Here is a 27,737-nt window from a genome sequence, read left to right on the forward strand (position 1 = left end):
TTGCATTATCATATGAATGGGTGATTACATATATTTTCAGTTTTTTCATTATAATCTTTTTTTTTATTTTAATTGAAAAATAAACGAATTTGATAAATTTAGTTACCGTTTTAAAATTCTAATGTTTCCATAGGTTTTAGAATTAAGATTCAACCCTTTTCATAAATAACTAACCGTTTGGTGTGTTTTTCACTCAAGCGAAACAAAGAAAATATATTTATTTTTCGTTCTATAAATACGTAACTACATAAAACAGAATATAGAGGTATGTTGAATACTTGCACTTTTACAAAAATCTAGTACGATAGTCATAAACTAGCAAAATATTGTAGAACTCATTGGTTATGACTGTATCAAATTTAATTAGGTTTTTCAAATATATGATTTTTCAATTAACTAACAAACGCTCTACTAGTAGTAGTGGTACTGACAATGCTTCAGTAGGCTCTTTGTGATGCTTTGAGTTGAGTCAGATATTTTCTTAAATAAAATTCAATTACTAGCAGACTTATAAAATTGTTGATGAAATAATGAAACAAAATATAAAGCAATAGATTTTATTAAAAGATTGCACTGTACAAAATGAAGCAGTTTATTGTATAAAAAATACTGGCATTTCTAGTTGTCATTTACTGATGTGTAAAAATAATCAAGATGACTTGCGATGGCTATGAACAATTGCCTTCTTGACTAAAAGGCGCCAGTTTCTAAACGATTTCTTTGTCATTTCCCTTTCCTTATCCTCTATTTCAAACACATTACCATTATTTTTCCAGCCATTTCTCCATGAAATTCAATGAATGTTGGTAAATTTGTATTTTATTTTTCCAGCAATTCAGCTAATGTCAGGTTTAAAGAAATGCAATTACAAAAAATTGAAACACAGTGGATTTCATACCTCATATTCATGTTGGGTCTTAGATGGACACTCCTTAATCTACAACACCCCGGAGGGCTCATACGGAATTCGATTTCCAGATTAATAAATCAAATCATGGATATGATGACCTGTATCTTAATGACACCAAACTGTTCTAAAATGTGAGAAAACAATTTTATATTTTTCTAAATAAATTATTAAATTAGTTTGATGAAAGTTTTCACACAAAATGAATAATTTAATTGGTGTGTAAATTGCATGTTCCACGAAAAAGTGATTTTACTCGCACTGTATATATTCTCTTCCTGAAACGTATTAAACAAGAATGTATTTGAACCGATTGTGTAGAAAGAGGTCAATGGCATGATATAATATTAAATAATAAACCTCATATTTTGAATTTCATTTTTTTTATTTCGAATTTCAAATGAGCCTCCCGAGCTTTCGTAGTAATCTCAATAATGGATACCCTAAGTAGGAAGTCTTTAACAAGGCTTTGAGATCTTATGATCATCTCAATTCAGTCACAGTTTGAATATTTTGCGTGAGGAGAATATAACTAAACGTAGTCGCACAATATCATGTTTTAGTTTGACCACTTACGTCATATTTCCTCAAACCAAAACGGAAAGAGAGAGAGAGAGAGAGAGAGAGAGAGAGAGAGAGAGAGAGACTGAGAGCATGCATTAGCTTTTTCTTTTAAATTTTCTGTCTGCCACATATGTCCCTAGCAGATCAAAGATCTCAAATAAAGTCATTACGCTTGCTCCAATAAAAAGTCCCAAAGATCCACCAATATCGCCTAGAAATAAAAAAGGTAAACTAAATTGCATTTATATGTAATTCGACAATTTCTATCCAACAGAACAGTTTAAATTATACTTACAAAGAAGAGCAAATATATCGTAGGCCTCGTGTTGAGTAATTTCTTCATAGCTAAGCTGTCGGTAAAATATATTTACCTCAAGAAAGTTGTTTCTATAAAAAAGAGAGATTTAATAACTTGATTGTAACCATTTATAGCTGGCTGTATTCTATCGATATCATTTGAAAACATGAGGTCAATAAATCTAGTTTAATGAATTCATTCAGAATTGATATCATACTTTAATACTTTCTCATCAAATGTTGTACTTTTATTGAATTCCATCAATTCTATTTGCACCTCGCTCACAGCATCTAGAAATAAAGCATCCGTATTTCCGACAACAAACCGCATGTCATTTTCGGAGCGCACCTGCCGGAAATCAATGTCAATTTCATCTTTCACCTGTGTAGCATTCCTGAGAAAGTCCGTGTAGTTTTTGTAGACGTAATACTCCAGTAAATCCCGATCGTTTATAACGTCTCCCCAAATATGTTTGGCCGTGACAGCCATTGTCATCCAAGTATCAAACAAAAAGGCACCACGTGTTGCAATCTCCTGTAGAAATTGACGGATTTGACTAAGGTCTGTGATGAAGTTTTCGGAGTGAAATAGGTAACTAACTGAAAGTTTTGTACGATTCCCTAACCTAAAATACTCGTACGTCTTTCTTGTAATGGTTTCAATTCTTACAATGGAACCATTTAACACAGCTGTGGACGTGTTCTCAAGGCTCTCCAAAGTATTCAACATACTAGATTTTATCCTTATTAGATCTGCTTTCCGCTTCTGGATATCCTCGAGTCTTTTTTGGAGAATCCGTTCTGGTCTGTTTATTGTTTCGTAGTACAGGGTGCTTTTTGTGTGGTAAAACTTTTCACAATTGTCAATAAAACCCTCACTATATTGGTTCATTTTTGTGATGTACAATGTTCCATTGGTGAATACTTCATTGGCTAGTTCCCTGTATTGTGATAAAGAATACATTATATCCACAATGTCTTGGCCTAATTTTCCACTGTATCTTCTTGCATATCTGAAAAAGTCGAAATCAAATTTCAAAGTCTAAAAAATACTCAAATACAAACTGTCAAACAGTACTTCATTACTTGTGCTTAAATCGAAATGATACTAGTAGTGACAGTTTGCCACATTTCATAGCACATTCCTTGTATATAGATGTTTACTCACGAGTTGTGATACGTTGAATCATTCATTAATGGTCTTGGTACTATGAAGGTATTATGTTTCCGAGCAAAATTCAGAAATTTATATTTAAATATTGGCGTCCCTGTGACGTAAGCATTGTAAAGGACGGTGAAGTTAGCCAGGGACCGTTTGGCGTTCTCTGTTCTAACGTCTATCATATTCAGCGTATTGATATAAAACACTCTTTTAATGTCTGTCTCGTTCTCGCCAACAATGTTCCGAAGATTTGTTTCGAAGGCGAAAACAAACTCGTGGAAGCTGTTACACAAGTGTGATAGTGTTCTTTCCTCCATGGCATCACGACCCCTCATGAAGTTCTTCTGCACGTTGTAAATCTGATATTTAAGAAGCAAGATTCTCTTTTGAGTAACCCTCATGATATTTTTGTAATGGAATGTTACATTCTCAATTTGATTTGTGATACCCTCCTTTATAGTCTCGTCCATCAACTGCTTAACATCTCTCAATGCTTGTTCCATCTTTTGAACCTTTTCTTCAAATGACTTCAGTTTTCGTTCTTCCATGCGGTGCGTAGTTTCCCGAGCTTGTTTGAGCTTTGCGTTGAGAGCTGTTATATTTGTATTGTCCATGAGCCGCTGTCCCGCATAATCTGACGTGGTTGCGTAGGACAACACTGGATCGTACACGGTGTATTCACATGCAGTTGGACAGTCACAAGTCTCCGTCCAAGACGAGAGATCATCTGTAGCAACATACAACTTTAATCCATTATCCTCAATAGCTTTACAATGAAGCGCATTGAAGTGGTAAAACTTGTCATTCGAATGGAATGTTCTAAACTTTGTATCGAACGTCAATTGTTACATAAGACACGCCCATTTCTTTTGAAACGAGAAAAACAGTATTCGTCACAATGCTTTCGGAACCGCCACTCCTCTAAACAGCACAAGTAGGAATTTCACACACGTGCATTATACACAAAAACACACATAAACACACTTTTTTTCTTTCCAAATATATGTTCAGAAACAGTGATATTGTTCAAAATAAAGAGTCAAGAATATTTTTAGTAACAAATTTATTTGTGTTTATATTGTGACGAATACTATTTTCCTCGTTTCAAAAGAAATGGGTGTGACTTATGTAGCAATTGACATTCGATACAAAGTTTAAAACATTCCATTCAAACATAAAGTTTTACCACTTCAATGCGCTTCATTGTAAATGACTTAAGTCTCTGGTCAGTTTAAAGACAACATTATTGAAACACTGTTTTGGTGCAATTATACAATTTTGATATCTTACCGTAAAAAGGTTTCAAACATCCGAAGTACTGCATAAAGTTACATGGGGGTGGATAGCCTTAAAAGAGTAAAATACATTAAAAACTAGAAAACTGCATGAATTACATACGAAGTATAATAGGTACGTAATCAAAAAGTTGAATAATGCACGTATTTTGGCTACAAAAGACACTATGAAACAAAATGTTTTAAAAAATATAAAGTCGTATTCAGCCGTAGTCAGCATCATTATATTCTTAATTTTTTATACATTACTTTCTAAGATAACAATGGAACTTGGACGCTTTTTTGTTAGATACAAGTATTGGTTGCCTTACTTCCGTTTTTTACTTTTACTGTTCATATAAACAAAGATTATCGAAGAGACGGTTTATTTTCTTTATTAATCAATAATAATATTAGTAAAATACTGCCAGATAAATTTAATAGAAAACTATTGTTTCAAATCAAAATACAGATCGGGTGTTTAACTGTCGTTGTTACGACATCAAGATTATATATGCAGTGATTCGACTTTATTGACCCAACGCATTATCATGTAAGACATTATACTATCAGAAAGAAAATAGATTATATTTCTACATGTGCATGTAACTAAATCACTACTAACTAATGACTAGATCAATTCTAGCTAATACGTAGTTATTACGAGATTGCACTTCCTTAATTTTGCAATCAGATACTAGCAATTAATATTTTTAAAAAGCACATAGCTTCAAAGCTTCCTTCTTTTGCCTTAATGATAAAAAGTGCTAATGAAAAGTCTCAATAGTGATCATCAGATACCGTTGAAACTTGGCATGTAGAAGTCCCGGCAACCACATCTCCTGGCGGCCATGTTAGTGTAGCATTCCGCAAGACAGGAGTCGTACGAGTAGCGAGGAAAATATTTCAGGGATTTATACTGGCATTGTCCGTGTGGCTTCTTCAGATTATGAATCTGCAATGAAGAGCATAGCAAGAAGGCATATGTTTGATTTAATTACTTTAGTAAGTTTGCTCTTAAATGAACGTTGCAAAAAAAATTCTGAGTGAAAAGTTAAGTGTCAAGAATACAGCAATTCAATGTACCTTCATTTCCTGCCCAGTTATTTTCATAATGTGGACAATTTTAACAAAACTTATAATGTATAAGCATAAGTATAATAATGTAACTACCAGTACAAGTTTAAATCTTGACATAGACGTTGGTCACAAATGAAATATACGATGATTACGTAGAAACAGCTTGTGGTCTGACATAGTTTGTTGATTTTTATGAGTCAATGACAGGCTAGCTTCATTTAAAATTGCATTTCGCTTTTTGACCTACCCAGGTCTTGTTCTCTCAATATCTGTATCTGCTCTGTATCTGCATGTATTTGTTCTCTACTAGAACAAACTGTCCAACAATCTCCAATCCTTAATTAGCCATGTTCTTTAACTCCAAATTAACCGGATTTTTTTTTATTCGTACATGTACCATAAATCTGCCTTTTATATAGACAACTTTAATTTTTTTTCTTGTGTTAGTATTACGATCAGTTTTTCAACAAAATACTTGGCTCAATGGATGCACGGAGATCTACATGTAGCTACTAGATATAGGCAAATGGGCACGAGCCACCGATGCACCGGTACAACACTTCTTTTTTAAAAGTTGATCTCTTGCAATAATGGATACCGCCAATATATTCTTTTTTATTTTTATACTTTATAAAGTTTGAAGGACAAATAACATTTTTATGATGACCAAAAAAAAATACTTTGAGGCTAAGGGTCGGAAACCCTTTAAAATCATTTTTTTGGTTCACAATTAAAAAATAACACGCTAGGGTGTTTTTTCAAACCGTTAACAACAACTGTCATTAATTTACAATGTAATCATGACGTTATTGGTAATGTCACTGACCATGACGACTTGGAGCCCTATGAAGGCCTGGGTCCCCGTAGGTACGGCGATCCCAAGTTCCCGGACACGTGGGTGGTCGTCCTTGACATGGGTCAGGACTTTAACCCCCGCCGCATCATTAGGTCCCGGCATATATTCGTACTGTTCTACATTCAGCAGAAGGTTTAAACCATTGTCTGAACCTGTAAAGATGACACAAATGACCAACACGAACACACCATGAGGTCTGGATAGTTTTAAATCATTTAAAACATTTTAAAAACACAATTTCAAATTATCGCTTGCTGATGTTAGCTTATCCCTTTTTACAGAGAAAAACTCAAATATGGTAAAAGTATGAAGCTAGTAGTAAACCTGTTGATCTAGCGTTTTCAGGGGCCGCGAATCTGTAGCAATAACCATAATCCGTTAGATGTTCTGTGAAGTTCCCTGGACCACAGGGTAGTCCTGACCAATGACAGCTACAAAATTGAATTGACAAATCGGTAAAGTAACAGAAATAAAAAGTTTTAACAAATTTTGCCCATTACAATTTTGTAGCAAATTAAAAATTATTGTTTTTAAATGATGAATCTGAGTTACATGCACATGTACCTTACAATAAGATCCTCTTTTCTGTGCGAGGCCTGTTGGAAAATCTGGTTAAATGACAGGCCAGATGCCTGAAACTTTTCAAGATCAGCCAGCGACAGGGATTTAGAACTCCCATTGTACATTGTCTCTATCATACGGTACCAGTTTCTGGTGGACGAAGCTGTAGCTCTACAAATGATGAGACAAGTTTAAAACTAAACTACATTCCGAATTTTATGTGCAGTTAACGCTCACCACATGTAAATTAATATAAGTTATGAACTTCAAGTGCAGAAAATAAAACGATTTAGCTTAAAGACGTACACTTGAAATCATGTATATTAAACTCCATCCGCATTATAATGGACTTTTGACGACAAAAAGGTTTGATCAAAATGTATAAAGAGAAACTGAGATCGGCAACGCAATGTATGATACAGTTCTTACTTAAAAGCGTTCTGGTTACAGATTGTGACGGCAGGAAATTCCAGTGATTGGTTGTAGTTGATTTTGACATTGACGTTGACAGGGTTGCTCTGGAAGTAAATGATCCTGTCGATAATCTGATAGGACATCACTGTGGAACAAAACAACATCAGCAGTGTCCAAAACAACCTACCAAAGAAGGAACAGAGCAACATTAGTAGAGTCAAAAACAACCGAACAAAGATAGAACAGAACAACGTCATCAGTGTCCAAAAAAAAACAAAAACAAAGAAAGAACAGAACAAAGGTGTCCAAAACACCTTACATATAACAAAGAAAGAACATAACAACATCAGTAGTTGTAAATTAAGACTTTTTGCCAATAAACTTAAAACCGCCTGCACCAGCGTAACTGCTTACACCTTTGGTATTTCAACACGTACATTGTATTGTATGATGTCCGTAAGCTATAGTTGAATTTTGTCTGATAAGTAATTGTTGTAAAATTAAGGTCAAAATCTAGTTTTAAAATGATTCCAAAGTGTCTCTTTAGTGATAGAACCAATTATGACGTCATAATTGATTTGAAAAATCGTTTTTCTCATACTTCACGGCTCTAAAGAAATTTTGTAGAAAATTTAACATTTTCTTGACATTTTATGTTAAATCATGGAAAAAGTAATCCCTATACCTATATTCAATTTGACATCATTTTAAAGAGGAAGTCACTAGCTCATTTGATGCCGTTTTTGAGAAACTGTAGACATTCTAGATATATTTTATTAGTAAAAATGGACAAAACTCCGAAACTTGTTCCTTATTTCCTTCATATTTTATTTAAAATGACAGTGTAAAACATAGTGTTTACCAAATATTTTAGCCCCGGTACACCCTATCAAACAAAGCTATTGTTATGAAGCATCATGGAAAGAATTTCTACTTTAAATTTTATAAACCTGTAGGCACCTTTCATTTACCAGATCTTGACCTTAAATAAAAACCTACTTTCATTTTTGATAAACCAGCTCGAAATAGCAAAAATGGGAGTAAGTTGGTAGACACACTTTGCAATGAAATAATATTATGTGATTACGTACACAGTGAATAAATTTATTAGGAACTTACTTGGATTATACATAGATGCTAAGATTTGACAAATGTTGAATAAATAAAATAAGGCAATTCGTTTCTGGAATGTGTCATTTTAGGTTTGACAGATAGAAGGTAGCGAAGCGCAACCTATAGAAATTAAGGACTAGAACTTTCCAGAACGGGGTAACCACTTATTAACGTCATCGCGAAGGCATCATGCCTCGGGGGCAGATATTCATACCTTGAATGGAACATCTTTTGGTAATAAAAAGGTTAAAAAATAAAATGGAACAAATTGATGCTAATTTAGTTTTGATCGTAATAAAATATTGACACAACGAGGTGCCCAGGAACGCGGTTTGACTAATTTACACCATGGCAGTATAGGGCGAGTTAAGTACCATCGGGCAGATACTTGGACATAACAACTGAAATTCACATTTGGGACGTGGATAAAAATTGTAGTGAAAGTTGTGGTATAAGATGTAGAGATATGACGTCTTAAATACCCACTCTTTGGTTTTTAAAAAATCATTGTTATCATCTTCCACTCGCCGCAACAAAATTAATTCAGACCATGTACATGTATACACCATCAAATTCTGCTTAGATTTTTCATCCCTAGGCTAAATATCCAGCTATACAATTCGGTTTTTTTAAAATTTCAATTTTAAAGAGAAACAATTTAGAAAAAATTCGGACACAGTACAAATATGGTTCAACATTTAAGCATTGTGTCACTAATGTGGAAAGTGTTAATTCCCGCGCTTGCGCGAGATATCATATAGTGAAGAACAGAATTATGCCAGTAGTTTCCACATTTTTTACCAAAGAAAGAACAGAACATTCTAACTCATATAAAATTTTCATGAAAACACCATTGCAGAAGTGAATAGGGTCCTTAATAAACCACAAACTTAATTTTACAATTTGTAATCAGCTCAATGTCTGGCATTGTCTGCATACTTCAATATGATCACTATAAAGATAATCGAAATCAATGCATCCTCGTCAGCAGAGAATATCATTACAAATTATCGGGAAAGGATGCTTATCAAATCATCGACATTTGAGGATATCGATATCACTTGACTTATTATTCAAATGTAAGATGCCTATATATGGATTAATTTTATAACACATATATGAAAGTTGTGATATGTAAGGGAAATTATGACAGATTACAAATAGCACTATCACCAATACGTTCAAAGTGAAATAATGGACATAACAAGCCTTGAACAACGCTTATTAAAGCTGGTAAGAGGGATCTATCTGGGTATCGTTTAGACATTCTTGGAATTTTATGCATACATGCAGGCTACATGTTCAGCAAACAAAAGGGGGTAAAACAAATTTTGTTAGAATTTAAATATGGTAACTATTTAATTGTCAACCACTACTAGCTACATGACTGTATTATGTATTCTTATAAAATTTAAGTATATTTGTCACAAATTTTATATATTAATCTATCACATGAATAAACTAAAGCAAATTGCTAAAATATATTCATGTAAAAAAACGAGTTCATATGACATGTACCGCTCTGTAGAGAGTAAAATTCAATACTTAAGCGTAGATAAGCATTGTAATGGGGTACCACCATCATTACCATTGTTTTGTCGCAGAAACTAATTGCTACTAGAGGCAATCGTTGTATTTTAACTAAGATGACCATACAATGGTGTCATTATGTTATTGGCACAACTTGACATTATTTGAGTTTAAGCTTTTATGTTCCTGAAATAAATTGCCATTACGTGCCCTCAATAAAAAGGATGATTCGCTATGATTTGAGCTAGAATCTGATGCGTGCAATAATTCGACTGAGTGGCTTCTATCTTCCTCGCTGATCATGATGTTTGATTTGTTTATGTAACACTAACATCTATATTCATCAACCTAATGGCAACTTATTTTTCTTGAAACCAAGCTTAGATAAATTATATCGGTTTGATCTTAAAAGCATACTTTTAAAGTCAGAAAGATGCTATAATAATCATTACTGGTGCTAGAATTGCAAGAATTGATTGTATTGTAAGCATTGTATTAGTGTCAGGGAGTAAGCATTGTATTAATGTCAGTGTGTCCAAGAGATAAAAATGGAACGACTACTGTGCATTAGTATTGTAATGTCATCAGTCTATACAACATATATTTTCTGAATCACCCCGATATTACCGTCTTACTCCCAAATTAACGACTTCTACCTAGTTATCTTTACTACTGTTTTATGTGGAGCCTGCGCCTGGGTTATGCCCGCTTTAACCCAAATTCTCGTCCCTGTGATCAGATTACTAAGCGATTTTAAGATCAACAAGTTCCTCACTAACACCAGGATAACACGCGATCATCTCTTTATAAAAAAAAACCAACAAGGCATCTGTTGCTGATAAAATTGATGAACGGGAATTCCCCGTCGACTGAATTTCCATTTGATTTCATTATAATTTATTGCGAAATCCTATTTAAAAAATCATATCTAATTAGTCTGCACGAGAAGAGAAATGATTAGAAAACATAGGCAAGCCCTATGAAAACATTTATGACGGAGAAGTGGAAATTCACTATTATAATATTGGTTATTTTATATGAAAATTTGGAGTTTCCAATATATCATACATGTCATTGCAAATGTAAAAAACGTAAATATATGATAACGAATGCTTAAACGACAAAAATATGAGTATCAAAAGTTATTAGTCTTTAACGTTCAACATGAATAAGACACGGATCAAAACTGAATTTGAAATAACAATGAAGACAAGAATATATAGCATGTTATCTTTACAATTTTTGTCTAAAATACTTGCCTCCTTATGATGTACGTATCCTGGTAGAAGATAAATCTGATCCCATGGAGGGTGGTGGAGGACACAAAATCCCCCCACAGGTGTGACCACGTGGAACTGTGTCTCTTGGTCGTTTCCTCCTTTTCACAAGGTAAACCCCCGATCTCACACGGGTAGTAGCCGGCATTTCTGAAGGTCTCTGACGTCTGCTCTAAAGACATTACAGTTGGTTTCCAAAGCTCCGTGCCTCGAAATTTTAACAACGCGTTCAATTTTAGCAACAATTACATAGGATGTTGAAATACCAGTTGAAATGGCTGTTTGATTGATGCACAGACTCAGACTAGTGGAGTCATTCTGTCGATATTAATGCTAATTACGATAATGAGACAGGACTACATATGGGGGTCTCCAGTTTCAATGGATTATATGTATTTTACGAAACACTGGCTGAAATTCGGTTTTACGAATAAGAAAAGTTTAAAAATAAATGATCAGCTTCAAAATATACACAGTAAACGAACGGGAGATGTGCGACCAACTAAAAACAAGTGTCTCCAACAAATGTTTAGAATTAAAACAGTTTCAATGAATTATATTATAATAGTACTGAACATATGTCTTGGGAGGGGGAACCTAGCTTAACGACCCAGCGTGTCTAAATGTAGTGGTGCGCGCTTGTACAAATGTGTGAAAACCAATAAAGATTTTTACATTACATTCATATATGTCGATAAAATGTTATAAGGTTTTCGTATAAGAGGTCGGTTGCCAGTCTTCTGAAGGATTTGTTCTGGCATGAACAAACTAAGGCCATTGCAAGTTTTTTCTTTGTTTAGCGTCCACCCAAAACTCAAAAACCTATCTTTCTATCAGGAAAAACCCCCACAAACCTTAAAAAAAACCACAACTTTAAAAGTTCAACAAAATAAAATTTGTTATATATTTTGAAGTATTTTCTTCATTTTGTAACAAAATTACAAAAATAACAAATACCTACTTTATGATTCTATTTTGATTGTTGTTATATTTGATTTCTGATCCGGATTTTAAAATGCGATCCTGAGCCCGACATATGAAAAAGCGATCTAATTTTATGAACAACAATTGTGTTGTTTTTTTTAATTTTAACATCTTAAAACCAATCCGTCTGCGGACGCTAAACATAGAAAAAACTTGGAATGGCCTAACGTTGCGTACTTGTTTGTAGTATTTGTATGACACTCCCTATCAAGGAATAAATACACGTATTTCGCATACAGTCCTTGACTTCTCCTTTCCACAAAAAACATTGAAAACGCAAATATGTCAATAATTTGATCAGAGTTTGATTTTGATAAAAGATAAATGTAACCCGTTCATTAGCTACATGTAGTTATGTAGAAACGAATTGCCCTAACTTGATGAAAGTTGCATTTACAGGATCTGAAACGGTGTCATGATCTTTGTGCTGTAACAACATGAATTTTGATTGATTAAACTATAATTCATAACTGTCATATGCATATTCCATCCATTGAATATCTTGAGAAAACCGATGAAAAAACTAATTCATAATAAACAATATTGAATCAAGCCTTTTTGATCAGTGATGACAATTTGAAATGCATAGTTTGCAAGTTAATGAAAGACGGATTAAAGTACTTACACCGCAGCCCGCCATCACCAAATTTTTTTGCATGTTTATTTAATTTTTTTAATGCATTTGATATAATGTACACGCATAGGGTTATGCGTGCTTGCATATGAAGCTTTTAAAACAATATAACTTAAAGGCTTGTGTGAATTTCATTTTCAAGTTCTGCTCTAATCAGACATATTTCATGACTATTAAATGCGCTGGTGTATTTTTAACGTGTATATTTTATAAATGGTATTATTAACATTCCATAATAAAAATAATTACTTATTTCCAACGAGAAACAATCTAAATGAAAAATGCCAGTTTTACAAGCAAGTCAATAAGCGGTAATTGTCGCTCATTCAGATTTTATATCCGGGGGCAATAAATTACATGTAAATGTAAGTTAGTCATTATTTTATATGGATATTTTATGGCGCTAAATTCCATTTAGACCGACGGTCTAGTAATGCTGATTTAATCTTTTTGTCAAATTGACGTCCGAATGTAACAAAATTGTTGACTGTTTCAAGAAAGTATCACGCTGTTCACAAGTCTTATTCGGCCTTAAGAGAAAAACACGAAAATTTTCGACTTTATATTTCGCAAAAAAGTTGAATTTTGAAATTGATATTCGAAATGGACCCTGATGGACTACATGATATGCCAGCACCGGATCCGGATCCGTTCCTTCTGACTGACCGCCCGCCCCAACCCTCACCTGATGACCCACAGAACTTCTTCCACACGAACCACACCCATGGACAGAAGGTAGCACTGTTCTGTCCGCAGTGGCTCTTTGATAGGAACTGGAGCAACCAAACTACTTTGTCCGACATCAACACCGAATTCATGCGCCGGAATATTCCCGGTATTTACTTCATCAGTCTTCAGATGTTATTAAGTCTGATAGGAAATGTAAGTGTCCTGTTGTTATACCGCAATAGGTCCAAGACTTCCAATTACAGAGTCTACGTTCTCTTTCTCGTGCTACTGGATTTGATCAGTTGTGTATTTGTGATGCCTTTCGCTATTCTGTACCTGTATTACCCGTTACAATTTCCATCTAACGTTGTATGTAAAGCAGGCTACTTCCTTGGGTTTTTCGTACACATCGCCTCCCCCCTGATCTTGGTCCTGATTGCCATTGACCGGTTCCAGAAAGTCTGCAGACCACTACAGAAACAGCTCACTGAGCATCAGTCAAAGCTAAGCTGTCTGTTTGTCTGTGTGTTTGCGCTCGGATTTTCCTGGTTTACGCCGCTCCTTTACGGGAATTCCAAAATCAATACGCAAATCAACAACATTGAGGGAACGCGCTGCTTCCTGGAAAGTGACCGACTAACCATGAGAATCGCTAAATGGAACTACATCGCCCTGACCGTGATGTTGGTCATAGTGACGGCTTTCCTCTGTATTCTGTACTCCCTCATTCTCCGGAGAATTCACAGTCACTCCAAATACTCCACTGTCCGGACCAAAACCCGCCAAAAGGGGCAACCGAAACCGCAAAAACTCGGGAAGACAACAACGACGTTCCTCATCATCTCTGTGGTCTACCTCATCAATGCATTGATACACGATGCCCTTGCGCTGGTCCTACACGTCCAACCAAACCTGGAGTGTTCCATGGGCTTCTATGGAGGGGCTCTATATTACATCTTCCTGTGGACGATCTTTCTAAACAACGTTTCCAACCCTTTTATTTACGGTCTATCGGACGATAGGTTTTCGACGATGTTCAAGGGTTTCTTTCAAAGGAACGGACCGGGTGCATTAAGGTCGTCGTTTACTCGGAATTTCAACACATCAACTTCCTCCGTGACGAAGGACAACTTCCAGCAGTCGTCTTTGAAGAAACAAACCAGCCCTTCTAGCGCCCGGAAATCTGATGAAAAGTGACTAACTGTTAGATATGTAATCCTAGGACGCATGTAATTATAAAAGGGGATCTAAAACGGCTCAGCCCAATTATTGCCCGGGAAATGGATGAACAGGGATCAGCTATTAGATATCTAAATCGAACTTTTATATGAAAAGTGCTTTAAATATAATTCAGTCCGATTAGCGCTCGGATATTGGATGAACAGGGACTAACTATCAGTTTTCTAATGGAAGGACGTCTCTTATATAAAAAGTGCTATAAAAACAATTCAGCCCATCAAGTGCCTGGAAATTTGATGAAACCTGATATATGAAATCGTTGAACGTATCTTATAAAAAAAGTGCTCTAAAACCCCAAACCCCCTAATAGAAGTGCTAAATTTTTATTTCTCTGTACAAATTATCAATTGTTGTTTATGGAAAATAGTGCTTTTGCAAAATCCGAAAGAATTTATTTTCAAATCATTTAGTAACGATGGGAAAGATGGTATCAGATTGATAGAATTTGTTTTTATTTGACATTATTCTCTTAAAACTGCGTTCTATAAAACCGAGTGCTTAGTAAATACATGTACATATTCTATTCACTTTGGATACTAGTATTTAAAAAAATATTTTATTTACAAGGCGGTATCTTATTTTATGAATTGATTTGTATTCTCTTATTTTATCATTATTATCACAATAAAACTTTATATTTGGTTATGCTTCAGTGAAGTGCTGATTTCGTTTTTACCGAGAATTTGATCCTTCTTTTTTTATACATGTTGAGAATATAACGTAACTATATATTTGAATACTGTTTTCATTAAAGACAACCTGACACTAATAATACATGTAAACTATATTGACCTTTGAGACTATTGTGTTTAAATATTGAAGATATATAACTTTGTGTTATAGATAATTTTATAGGAAAGTACATGCGATCTAAGATTTCAGACCGTTTGCGTAATCATTTTCACTATCATTATCACTATCTAGTAATAAATTACGTTTAAACAATTGAAGACGAAATACATTTTTATACAATGATGACTCAAAATTGTTGTATGTTTTCAATATTTATTTATGCATAATTATATTTACAGCCATTTTTGGCATTAAATTGTGTATATCTAGCGAGAATGGTCTTATCTTATCACCGAGGGAGAAAATTCTCCTCACAAGAGTTCATCAACCCTAAGTTGTCAGAATGGATTCGCACCATTGGTTGTTTATTTCAATTTTAGCGATCTGGAGTGAGTATATTCAAGAAAATCAATTATATCAAATATTGCAAATTTAATCTTAAAAAGAATATTCCACTATTTATTTACTATTACTCCATTGACAATACCGCCTAAGTGAATACTATTTATTTCAGTTTGTTTCATATCCGCTACGTTTGTCAATATTCACGGCGAACCTAGTTTCGGGGCGTCTTGGGTCTACCAATATGATCAACACCAGGTAATGCACAGAAAAAAATGCGGGAAAAGGATTAAAATGATTAAAAGGCAATTCCCATGAAACAAACTAATTCATCAGCATGTTCTGCATCTGATGACCTACTGTTGGCATTATTATCTACGTTTCATTCTACAATTGTAATGTTTTTAAAACGTCATCAGATATTTCATATACAAACGATAGCTTTGTGTCACATTGAAATTACTTTTAATTTCCACGAATTAAAATGGATTTGATGGTTGTGACCATTTTTAGACAGTATTGATCTCCTAAAAAGATGAGTTCTATATAAAATTATAAAAAAAAAATACAAAAGTTAAAAGATACATGTAAGATATGTGTTGTGTAAGATATGTGTTTTTCTTTACTAAATACTAGTTTATAGCTAAACAAACCATGTTTTAAGATTTTTTGTTAAATCTGACGATTAATTTGTTAACGATCCAGCTATTATTACATTGTAAATTTTATACATTGATACGTTAAAATAAAACTCTAATCTATAAATCTATAATTTTACATACAAATTAATCACCTTATGAAGAAAACAATCACTGAAGTGTATCGGACAAAGCTATTTTTATGGTACGGTTACAAATGTAGGTTCAGTGCTATATACAGGTGAATGTCGATAACTCAAACTTAAGGGGACCATGATTAAACTTCGAAAGATCAAGAGTTCGAGAGATCAGAAGGTAAATAAGTCCGGAAATCTGTGTTCGGGTCATTTTGGTTCTAAAATTACAGTAGCCGGAAGTCTATTTTTATAACATGGATGGATAGTCTATCATGGTTTCAATCGTTTTTTTCTGCTACATTACTTTAATTTAAACAATACAAAACATAGTTGTGCGTTTATTAATTAAGTGTTTTCCTTTTCCTTTTAAAAACTGTTAAGTTTTAACTTTTTCCTAATCACAGTGTATTATTTTAAAAAAGAAAGGTTTAATTTACCGTACGGTAAATTTTACAAGTTGTTGAAATTAATAGATCAGTTACAAATTACCTGTCTAGCCTTTGAAGGAAGCAAGGGGTAGTGTCACCTACGTAATCAACCAATTAACACTCCCACGCTAGTCCCCAGGCGTTCACTCGACCATCCAGGTAAGGTCCACGTGGAGCTATCAATTAGACCCTTGACCGGTGTCGTATAATTTTAAGGCCCGCCCTGTAAAATGGTCCGGGCGGACCATTAATGTTAACATTTAAGTCCGCCTTTGCACTAAAAGGGTCCGGCCCGTATAAAAAAAGGTTATATTTTATTTGTATTTTTACGAATTCAATTTCGAATATTTTGTTATGAAATAAGTGGTATTATTTTGTAATATTATTCTTTAAAAGGAGTACTTACCCAAAGTGAGTTCGTTAACATCCATCACAAAGTGTAAATGAAAATACATAATTTTACATGTAGAACTTTAGGACACAAATAAACAGTTTAAAACTGTTTTTATTAATTTCAACATTAATTTCTTAATCGATCATACACCGATCTTATATAAACCAGGAACGTCCTGATATAAAAAGGAAATGAAACTGATTGGTGTCATTAATTAAACAATGGCTTCAATCAGGTGTTATATACACACACACAACCCTGCATGTGTAAATGGTTCACACCTTTTGGATCGGACTTTTGCCTTTGTTATAATCAAAGAAGGGGAGCATCCAAAGGAATTAATTTGTTTCATATGATATTTTTCATAAACATTATAGTAAACCATATTTTTGGAGAATACAAAAGAATAATTACTCTAGAGAACTTTTAAAAAGTTATTACGGGTAGGACCTCTTCTTATAGGGGAAAGGCGGACCCTAAATGTTAACATTAAAGGTCCGGCCGGACCATTTTACAGGGCGGACCTTAAATTATACGACACCGTTCGCGTGTGTACACAGCAACCACTTCGAGTTATCAAGAGTGAAGAACAATGCAATATGTATAACGGGACTCAGGTTTTATTCTAGAGATCAAGAACTTCGAGAGATCGGAATTCGAGAGATGAAGAGTAAATTTGCCGGCTTAGTTATATAGAGAAAAAAAAGGACCCTGGTTTCACTTCGAGAAATCAAGAACTTCGAGAGATTGAAGTTCGAGCCATTGAGTGTCACCTATATAGAAAAACTTTGTACAACTACAAATAGTTAACTTACATTTTCTAAACCATTATAATGTGGTCAATATCTCCCTTTTTTCCTGTGGTGACATTGCTATCATAATGTTTAGATTGCGCAAGGTTAAATGTTTGCAAAAATGATATATATATAGGAGTACATGTATTATCTATTATTTATAGCATTTTTACCCCTCTCCCCTTTAATCACAATTAATTACATTTAATATACACTTTTATCATACCTGGTTATAATCAAAATGTATAAATGATATTGTTTTTCAACAAAAAAATTAGCCTAGGTCACGCAAGCCGTTTGACACCTCACTCAAACGCCGTTTGTCGTAGAGCAAAGTATTGACAAACGTCTAGGTGACCTAGACTACAAAACAAATGTACGAAGTAATGTACAGTATCTTATAATAATACCGACTCCAAATTCGAATTTTGAAACAAGACATACTTGTAATATATTATCGGATAATATTTGAGTATGCAAACTCCCTTATAGCAGAGTAATTTTAAATGTGTTTTTAAGAAAACTGAATTGTCGTGCATTTATTTAGACCAGATAGAAAATAAAGATATAGAAAAACACTAAAACTTGTCATTTAAAATACATGGAAAAGTTATACTGTAAATTTTGAATTTACCGGGTGGCAGTAAACGCAAAAGTTTGTAATGTTGTAAATTTTGTATTTACTATCACCAGGGGAATTAATGATATAATATTTCTATACTGAATGACATAGTTTATAGCTAAAGAATTCACTAAAAAGATATTAAGGTAGAACTGATAGTTAATTTTGATGACCACCCAGTCTCCTAAAGTATTAGATACATGTATACATTAACATTTTTAGAAATGATATTTTAGCCATAGACTGGTACTTATTAAAAAGAAATCTTACGAACTTCAACTTTAAATTAGGAGATGTTTCCCTGTATAATTAAACAAAGCCCTCAGAAATCAATAAAGTCTTAAAAACGACTACACCACCCGACTCTCTTAAATCTGTATAATTTAGAGAAATCGGTGTGGATTTTAAATCAAATAAGTGTATAACATTCACAGATTTAAAACATGAAAGTTACAAATAAGTGCATGAGTTTTATGCCCAAATCTGTAAATATTATCTTATAAATCGAAGTGTGCGTTTGTAGATTTAAATGTATATTTAAGGTATTTTGAGACTTTAAATAAGCTATATATTTACTGCAAAATGACAATGAAAGTGACAAAATCGCCTGCTCGACAACATATAAGAGACCGTCATTTTGCACTTTAAAATTTTGTTAGGAGTTATCTTCCCTTTATGAAAAGTAGAAAATGCTGTTTAATTACAATTCATATCTTAATGCAAAAATAATTATGCATATATTTACCAAAATATTCGCATAAATATTGAGTTACTTTTTACGACATCTTAATAAAACATGCCTTGCCTATAGACTTCAGTGTAAATTAAAGCAGCGATTAATTTGGAAAATAATAAAAACTTTTGAAAATTTCTTGTGTATAGTTTCTTTATTTCAGAACAAGTTAAAAATGATATCATGTTAAAGAGAATAACAATGAGGAATTCGACAAATTACGAATAAAATCCACCTTACAGTGGCATCATGAATTTAAAAAACCCCTTGAAAATGCAGTTAATGTGCAAACAATTCTAGTATGAGTATTCGAAAGTGTCCATGTTTATTCTAATGTTTAAACTTTTGTTATCATTATTCATAAGGGCATAGCGGCCACCAGAAACAATTACCAAACAAAGCCTAATGACACGTGTCATGTCTTCAAGCTGACAGACCAGCAGAGACACGATATCCACACTATCTCTGGTCAATTCAAAGTGGAGGTAAAATCATTATCGATATGATTTCTTCTTTGATTAGTTTGTTTTTTCCTGATTTGCTTTGTCAAATTTTATTTATACAAAAACATTTTTATCTTTACAGATCATGATGTATGAAGCAATCAGAACGGAGCATGGGGAAAGGATGACCGCAACTGAACTGAATGCTACAAGCAATCAAATGTGGAGATTTTGTCAAAAGAACCTGAACTTTTTGAAATACAATTTCTATGTGTAACAGAATCAGTCGCCCTGGGCACCGTTTATTAATTAAAAAAGATGTCATAGATACCTATAAGCAATGGACATGAAATATATATATATAGGTGCTTAATTGCATTTATACAGTTTTAGAAAGCATCTTTTTGGGCTGGTTATAACTATTGATATGCATATTATTTTATCCAAATTCTAAATTATGGCAATGCATTTATGATAGAAAAAAGTTTTAACGCTTTTTAAAATACACAATAATAGTTTATATACATGTACCCTGTCATCTATGTGCATCCTGTTGAAATAACAAGAAAACAAGAAATTGCATTATAGTGTAACGGTGAAATATTGGGCATTGGTTGTTAACAAAGCAATATATCTGAGGAGATTCTAGAGGGATTTTTTTGGCCGGCGTAACATCGGACAAACATCGGACAGTCTTTACCGATCATCCTACAATGCTAGACTGGTTTCCAGCCATCTTACACACATTGTAGGATGCCCGGATAATGGTCGGCCGAAGAATTATAAAATAATTGCCCTACCTTGCATGGTCAATAAATTTTAATGGCTTTGGCACTGGAATATCTGAGATTAGCCATGTTGCAGCAACAGCTCGTACAAGCTCGGGTTCAACATGCTGCTATCCCGGCGGCGTTGTTAGAAGAAGCAGAACAAAAGCGAGAAAGAGCCCCACATTGAAGAAGGCGGTGGGTCCAAAACTTGATACTGAGAAGATACACGTTTAGGTTTACAATACTTTAATGAAAGAGATTGAGGTGGATAATTCTAAAGATTTTAAGTCTTTCCTTTGCATTGAGCTGGATATGCTCCATGAGCTTCCGAGCCGTTGTTATTGAATTCATCTTCATGTTCGAATGTGTAGCCTGTGTCTCTAGATCTGTGCTATCTAGGTTGCCTTGTAAATACCAATCCTATTGGATACTAGTATTCTAATTTAAAAAAAAATCAATTATTTTTACTTAAATGTACCTTTACAGCAATCTAATTTAAAAGTATAAGGCGGTATCTTATCTTATCAATTCATTTGTATTTTCTTATTTTATCACCAAAATGACAACAAAACTTCATATTTGGTTACGTTTCAGTGAAGTGTTGAATTGGTTTTTGTTGAGAATTCGATCTATTTTTTTTTTATACATGTTGAGGATATAAAGTATCTGTTTAGAGGAACAATTTTTTGCTCTACTTCTTCTTTCCTATGTATTCATTTTAGTGTATTCAAAGGCAACAGTACATTTTACATGCAGAGTGAAAACATTTTAAGAAAAATATGTAAAATATTATAATTCTACATTGCAACCCCCCCCCCCAGAAAAACCCACACCAAACAAACAAACAAACAACCAAACAAACACAAAACATACAGAGTAAAAAAAATCTTTCTTTATTCTTTATTGGGTTACAAACAATAGACCGAAGAAAACTGGATCCATGTATTTATATGGTGGTCTCATAATGGTCGATAAGGAACACCATGAAATTTTGTTTTGTCTAAGTTTTTAGTTCTGAAATACAACAGACTTTCTAAACTTGTAAAATCCTGTTTTGTTACCCCCGATTTTAACATACACAGTCCAAGAAAACAATAAAGTATATATTTGAATACTGTTTTCATTAAAGACAACCTGACAATAAATAATACATGTAAACTATATCGACCTTTGAGACTACTGTGTTTAAATATTGAGCATAATTTTGCGTAATAGATGATTTTATGGGAGAGTTCATGCGATCTAAGATTTCAGATAGTTTGCCTAATCATTTTGTTATCAACATCTAGTAATAAAATACGTTCAAACAATTGAAGACGAAAAAATTTTTTATGCTATGAAGACTCCCTATTGTTGGATATTTCCAATAAATATTTATGCATAATTATATCTCCAGCCATTTTTGGCATCAAATTGTGTAAATCTAGCGAGAATGGTCTTATCTTATCACCGAGGGAGAATATTCTCCTGACAGTCTAAAGAGTTCATCAACCCAAGTTGTCAGTATGGATATGCACCATTGGTTGTTAATTTCAGTTTTAACGATTTGGGGTGAGTAAATTCGAATTTAATCTTAAGGAGTATGCCACAATAAATTTTCCATTACTCTATTGACAATACTGCCTACGTGAATACTATTTATTTCAGTTTGTTTCATATCCGCTACGTTTGTCAACATTCATGGTGACCCTAGTTTCGCAGCGGCTTTGATCTTCCAATATGATCAACACAAGGTAATACACAGAAAAGATTCGCGGGAAAAGGATTACAATGATTAAAAGGCAATTCCCATAAAACTAAAACTGATTTATTGACATGTTTTGGATCTGGCATTTTTATCTAAAATTAAATTTTGATACAAGACATACTAGGTGTAAATTATCAGAGAACATTTGAGTATGCAAACTCCTGTATAACAGAGTAATTTTGAAATATGTTTTTTTTTTAGAAAACTGAACGGTCATTTATTTTAGACCATACAGAAAAAAAAGATATAGAAAAAACATGTCATTTTCATTTCAAATACTTGGAAAACTAATGCTGTAAATTTTTAATCTACCGGGTGGCAGTAAACACAAAAGTTTGTAATGTTGTAAATTTTGTATTTCCTGCCACCCGGGGAATTCAAGATAGAATGTTTCTTTTCTGAATGATATACAATGTAGTTTACGGTTTGAACATATTTAATTGCATAAACATATACAACTGGTTCGAACACAAGTTGTGTATGTTTATGCAATAAAATATGTTCAAACCATAAACTGTATCATTAAGTAAAGATATATAAAAGATATATAAAGATAAAGTTTATATAGCTAAAGAAATAACTTAAAATAAATTAAGGTTTTAAATTAACTGATAGTTAATTTTGATGACCACCCAGTCTCCTAAAGTATTAGATACATGTATACATTAACATTTCTAGAAATGATATTTTAACCATAGACTAGTACTTATTAAAAAGAAATCTTACGAAAATTTACTTTATATTGGGAGATGTTTTTATGTTTAATGTAACAAAGATTTCATTCCTAAGGAGATCAATAAAGTCTAAAAATGTCTACGACCATCCGACTCTCTTAAATCTGTGTAATTTTGAGAAATCGGTGTGGATTTTACACAGTGAAATGAAAATTTTACAGGTGCGGGATAAACATGGAATTTAAATCAAGTAACTGTATAACATTAACAGACTAAATATTATTTTATAAATCTTTATATATAAAGTGTGCATGCATTTAAAGATTTAAATGTACATTAAAGGTACATGTATATGAAATTTTGAAACTTCAATTGGTTTGATATTTACTGCTTAATGACAATGAAAGTGAAATAAACCAAACTAACCTGATTGACAGCATGTAAGAAGCAGGTCATTTTGCATTTTAAACTTTTCTTATGAGTTATCTTCTCTTGATAAAAAAGTAGAACATGTTGTAAATTTTGAGAAAATATATACGGTAAATGTTTAATAACAATTCATATTTTAATAAGAAGGAAGCTTATGCATATATTTAGCAAGATATTTGTATAAGTGTTGAATTACTTTTTACAATATCTTAATGAAACATACGTTGCCTATAGACCTATTTATATAATAGTTTTGTGTTGTGCATGTACTATGCCTAAATAGTAGTCAGGGTTTGATACATGGTGCACGAGCCGGAGGCGAGTGCACTATGTATCAAACCCTGACTACTATTTAGGCATAGTACATGCACAACACCACACTATTGTTATTATTATGCCGACTGTTAAATATACTGACGTGCTTTGCTATAAGTAGCTCTGACGTTCGAGTGTTGACAAGTCCCTTAAAATAATCACCGGAAAAGCAAGCGTTTGTTGTTGTTTTCAAATTACGTGTACGGTAATCAATTGATTTGATTGTTTATTTAATCAACAAGTTGTTGTACAATAAAAAGTCAACAAAGGTTTATGTTCTTTTTAAGAAATAGAGACACGTTTTGCCTTACCGAGAAAACTCGAAATGTTTAGCAGACGAAATCTCAGTGAATTTTTTTTCTTGAACATTCTTTATCAAGCGTCATTTAAAAAAGCGTTTTTGTGATTCTCATGTAGAATTTCTTTGAAAAATGTTCAATCATTTTGTTCAAAAGTTTATAGGAAACTTTAACTTTAAAATTACCGTCAATAATGAAGTTTTTTTTGGAAAAATGAATAATTTTAATTGCTTGATGTCAGTCGTATATATGTAGTTTTTATATACCTAAATACCGGTATTCATAATAACGGCTAATATAGCGTAGCGGTAACGCGTTGGGCTTCATGCTAGAATCAATGATTTTAGCGTCGTGAGTTCGAATCCCGCTGTCGGCGCTTGAAAGATTTTCGTGGAAAATATTCGCCGTGCTCTATTTCGGCATAGTATGCTTACGCTATATAAATCCTTTGATACTATGCGAAAATAGATGAGTATTGAATATATAGTGACAAACTGACAGAAGGCATAATAATTGACAATAATAAAAACCTTGGAAAATTTCTTGTGAAGGTTCTTTATTTGATTACAAGTTAAAAATGATATCATGGTTACATGTAAGAAAATATTAGACTGTCAAAATTCTAACATTGGACAAATGATTAAAAAAAAAACACTGGAAAATGCAGTTATGTGCAAACAATTTTAGCATGAGTATGCGAAAGTGTCCATGTTTATTCTGGTGTATAAACTTTTTGCTATCATTATTCATAAGGGCATAGCGGCCACCAGAAGCAATTACCAAAGAAAGCCTAATGACACGTGCCATGTCTTCAAGCTGACAGACCAGCAGAGACACGATATCCACACTATCTCTGGTCAGTTCAGAGTAGAGGTAATATCCTTATCAATATGAAATCCCCTTTAAAGAGTTGTTTTCCTCGTTTGCTTATTTTGTTGTGTTTTTTGCCTAATTTGCTTTGACAATTTTTATCAAATGAATGCAAAAATTGCTACGACTTGTTCAGTTGCGTTAAGTAACAAAGTGTAATTATTTCTTAATTGAAAAATTGTTTTTGTATAATAATTTGTTGCAGAATAATATGTTTTGACATTTAGGTCGTTTATTTTAATGGGGGATGGTCAAGATTTTGGTCAAGAATTATTTTCCATCTTTACGGCCCCTTAGAAGAAGGGAGGGCATATTGCTCTGCTGCTGTCCGTCTGTCCACTAACAGTTTCCGTTTATTTTCTTCGCAGAGGTTGCACATACCGTATTGAAATAACATTTAGTATACAGATTTATCATAATTATTACCTTTCATTTTGATTTTGGTTACGATCGAGCAATTTTCGACAGAGTTATACCCCTTGGACTTACACAAATTCCAATTATTTGTAGTTTCCATTCTTTTCTTCTTTTTTTTTTGCAGAGGTTACTACACTTATTGAAATAAAATTTAGAATAAAGATTTATCATGATAATATCAAGTTTGATTTTGGATACGATGGAGCACCTTCCGACAGAGTTATGCCCCTTGGACTTAAAAAAAATTCTAATTAATTGCCGTGGAGGGGGTATTTCTAATAGTCAGCAAAACTTTGAGTTTTCTATTTCGTGATATAAGCGAAGCACACAGCACATAATTCCGTGTAATGTAAGCAAACCCAACGTCTATTTTGTTTACGCTTTGAATGTTGAACATTTGAGTGAAAATTCCAGTTGAAGACCTAAATTGAAGGTATTTAAAGCTAGGAATTATTAAATCTAAGCTTAAAGGAGAAAGAGAGAAATGCGCTTAAAAATGAAATTTTACTGGTACATTAAACCAAATTGAATGTTAACAAACACAGGGAACACGCTCTTGCCTATAACTCTACCATTGACATTCAAATATTGGTCGATCATTGGAAATGCATTTCTAAAGCGTTGTTAACATTAATAGTGCTATCATCACTTTGACAGTAATGCTTCTATAGATTAGATGATTTTACAAGTGTTATTTTTAATATGCTACACATTTTCCTCTGTGCAGATCATGATGTATGAAGCAATTAGAACGGAGCACGGGGAAAGAATGACAGCAACCGAACTGAACGCTACAAGCAATCAATTATGGAGATTTTGTCAAAAGAACCTGAACTTTATGAAATATAACTTCTATATATAAAAAAGTCAGCCGCTCTGTGCAGCGTTTGTTAATTAGAGAAAAGATATCATAGAGACCCATAAGCAATGGACATGCATTGTGTATATACATGTTGTAGGTGCTGATTGCATATATACAGTTCTAAAAGCATCTTTTTGGGCTGGTTAGAACTGTTTTTATGCATATAAATATTATCCAAATCCTAAATTATGGCAATGCATTTATGATAGAGAAAAGTTTGAACGCCTTTTTAAATACGCAATAGTTTAGTATATACATATATTAACTATATGTGCCTTGTCCTCTATATGCATCCTGTTGAAATAACAAGAACATAAGGACACTGTAAAGCGGAGCATCCCTCGCGAAATGAAAATATTGTGCAGGGAAATAAATTATTCAGGAATAAACATGTAATTATAGAGACCAAATATTTATTTATATCGTTAAAAACCAATTTGAATTAAAATATTTCGTTTAATTCTATCCCCATTCACGCTCTGGGTGTATCCGTTGGGGATAGGTACATTTGCGTGGTTGTACAATTCCTCCCTTTACTAGCGATAACTCCCCACAAATGTGTTAAACTTTAGTAATAGAGTTTTATAAATTCCGTTCACACACCTCACCCTATAGTTATTATTATTTTAAAAACAAATCATTGATACCCAGGTAGGCTTAAGGAAAATATTTAATATTATGATACCCTATTCCATGAACCCAGTTGATAACACGCTACAATAGCAATATATCAAATAACAATATATACGACTGTAGTTATCAATAAAGGCTGCTAAATTTGTGCAAATTCTATGCTTTACCCCGATAAGATACATCCTACGCATATACATGTATCTTACTTGCTTTGTAATTTTTTTTTTAGAAGAAACTGACAACTGTAAATATCGTGTAGGTCACGTTCGTTTCAGTTCTTATATGATAACACTAGTCAAGAAATACCTACATGTATGTAATTATCGAAATAAACCCAAATTCATACTATTTAAAATAAATAAAATTAAAATCATCATAAAAAAATTGTAACAATTTCTTCGCCTAATTAATATTTTGACCTTTTTGCACTGATAAAACTTTTTTTTAATCCATTAACGATTCAACATGTAATGACTTTATTTAAAAGTTTCCAACTTTTTTCTCAAATTATGATAAACTTGTCAGAAAAAATTTCCAGAAAATTAAACCAAAAGTATGTATCTACAATGTAAAATTTGAGATATAGCATGAAATAAGCTAATTTTAGGCCAAAATTAGGATTCATTTTTCCTTGACTTCAATAAAATATAAGTAAAATTTACTTATATGTGTCGATAGAAATATTAAAAAATTGTAAAAATATGTTTGTCGTAACAAAACAAAGATATCCCAATGCACAAACTATCTGGAACCCTTGTTTGCACTGAAAAAAGGGAAGCTAAAGTGACGGTACTCTAAAACAACTGAGTTATGAAAAATGTCCATTTCCTTTCCAAA

The 27,737-nt window shown here is 33.1% G+C and overlaps 4 protein-coding genes across 4 annotated transcripts; 3 read left to right on the forward strand and 1 right to left on the reverse strand.

Annotated features, from left to right (window-relative positions):
- Positions 1 to 658: 658 nt before the first annotated feature.
- LOC128189205 (uncharacterized) lies at positions 659 to 11,786 on the reverse strand. Its single transcript, XM_052860714.1, has 11 exons — positions 11,018 to 11,786; positions 7,131 to 7,298; positions 6,705 to 6,872; positions 6,465 to 6,571; positions 6,111 to 6,292; positions 5,006 to 5,159; positions 4,221 to 4,277; positions 2,937 to 3,657; positions 1,987 to 2,781; positions 1,767 to 1,858; positions 659 to 1,682 (listed from the first exon to the last, which is right to left on the reverse strand). The coding sequence occupies exons 1-11, from the start codon at positions 11,215 to 11,217 to the stop codon at positions 1,567 to 1,569; spliced, it is 2,760 nt and encodes a 919-aa protein (XP_052716674.1). The 5' UTR covers positions 11,218 to 11,786; the 3' UTR covers positions 659 to 1,566.
- Positions 11,787 to 12,441: 655 nt separating this feature from the next.
- LOC128190488 (trace amine-associated receptor 4-like) lies at positions 12,442 to 15,560 on the forward strand. The gene has a single exon (XM_052862561.1). It carries the CDS (start codon positions 13,257 to 13,259, stop codon positions 14,517 to 14,519), a length of 1,263 nt encoding a protein of 420 aa, XP_052718521.1. The 5' UTR covers positions 12,442 to 13,256; the 3' UTR covers positions 14,520 to 15,560.
- Positions 15,561 to 15,631: 71 nt separating this feature from the next.
- Positions 15,632 to 20,221, forward strand: LOC128190490 (uncharacterized). The gene is made up of 4 exons (XM_052862562.1): positions 15,632 to 15,742; positions 15,868 to 15,953; positions 19,807 to 19,926; positions 20,027 to 20,221. Exons 1-4 carry the CDS (start codon positions 15,697 to 15,699, stop codon positions 20,159 to 20,161), a joined length of 387 nt encoding a protein of 128 aa, XP_052718522.1. The 5' UTR covers positions 15,632 to 15,696; the 3' UTR covers positions 20,162 to 20,221.
- A 1,832-nt stretch (positions 20,222 to 22,053) lies between these two features.
- LOC128190491 (uncharacterized) lies at positions 22,054 to 26,275 on the forward strand. Its single transcript, XM_052862563.1, has 4 exons — positions 22,054 to 22,205; positions 22,302 to 22,387; positions 24,872 to 24,991; positions 26,133 to 26,275. The coding sequence occupies exons 1-4, from the start codon at positions 22,160 to 22,162 to the stop codon at positions 26,265 to 26,267; spliced, it is 387 nt and encodes a 128-aa protein (XP_052718523.1). The 5' UTR covers positions 22,054 to 22,159; the 3' UTR covers positions 26,268 to 26,275.
- Positions 26,276 to 27,737: the final 1,462 nt, after the last annotated feature.

This window comes from Crassostrea angulata, chromosome 6 (genome assembly GCF_025612915.1).
Source record: "Crassostrea angulata isolate pt1a10 chromosome 6, ASM2561291v2, whole genome shotgun sequence".
In the NCBI taxonomy this organism is placed as follows: Eukaryota; Metazoa; Mollusca; class Bivalvia; order Ostreida; family Ostreidae; genus Magallana; species Magallana angulata.

What these genes read in the sequence shown, in the direction of transcription:
- LOC128190488 (XM_052862561.1), top strand. Translation starts at nt 13,257, where the DNA reads ATGGACCCTGATGGACTACATGATATGCCAGCACCGGATCCGGATCCG.
- LOC128189205 (XM_052860714.1), bottom strand. Translation starts at nt 11,217, where the DNA reads ATGTCTTTAGAGCAGACGTCAGAGACCTTCAGAAATGCCGGCTACTAC. An exon ending in TGAAAACGCTAGATCAACAG is followed by an intron (nt 6,293 to 6,464) that starts GTTTACTACTAG and finishes TCATCTTTACAG; the next exon opens with GTTCAGACAATGGTTTAAAC. An exon ending in TTTGATGAGAAAGTATTAAA is followed by an intron (nt 1,859 to 1,986) that starts GTATGATATCAA and finishes TCTTTTTTATAG; the next exon opens with AAACAACTTTCTTGAGGTAA.
- LOC128190491 (XM_052862563.1), top strand. Translation starts at nt 22,160, where the DNA reads ATGGATATGCACCATTGGTTGTTAATTTCAGTTTTAACGATTTGGG. An exon ending in TTCAGTTTTAACGATTTGGG is followed by an intron (nt 22,206 to 22,301) that starts GTGAGTAAATTC and finishes TATTTATTTCAG; the next exon opens with TTTGTTTCATATCCGCTACG. An exon ending in CTGGTCAGTTCAGAGTAGAG is followed by an intron (nt 24,992 to 26,132) that starts GTAATATCCTTA and finishes TCCTCTGTGCAG; the next exon opens with ATCATGATGTATGAAGCAAT.
- LOC128190490 (XM_052862562.1), top strand. Translation starts at nt 15,697, where the DNA reads ATGGATTCGCACCATTGGTTGTTTATTTCAATTTTAGCGATCTGGA. An exon ending in TTCAATTTTAGCGATCTGGA is followed by an intron (nt 15,743 to 15,867) that starts GTGAGTATATTC and finishes TATTTATTTCAG; the next exon opens with TTTGTTTCATATCCGCTACG. An exon ending in CTGGTCAATTCAAAGTGGAG is followed by an intron (nt 19,927 to 20,026) that starts GTAAAATCATTA and finishes TTATCTTTACAG; the next exon opens with ATCATGATGTATGAAGCAAT.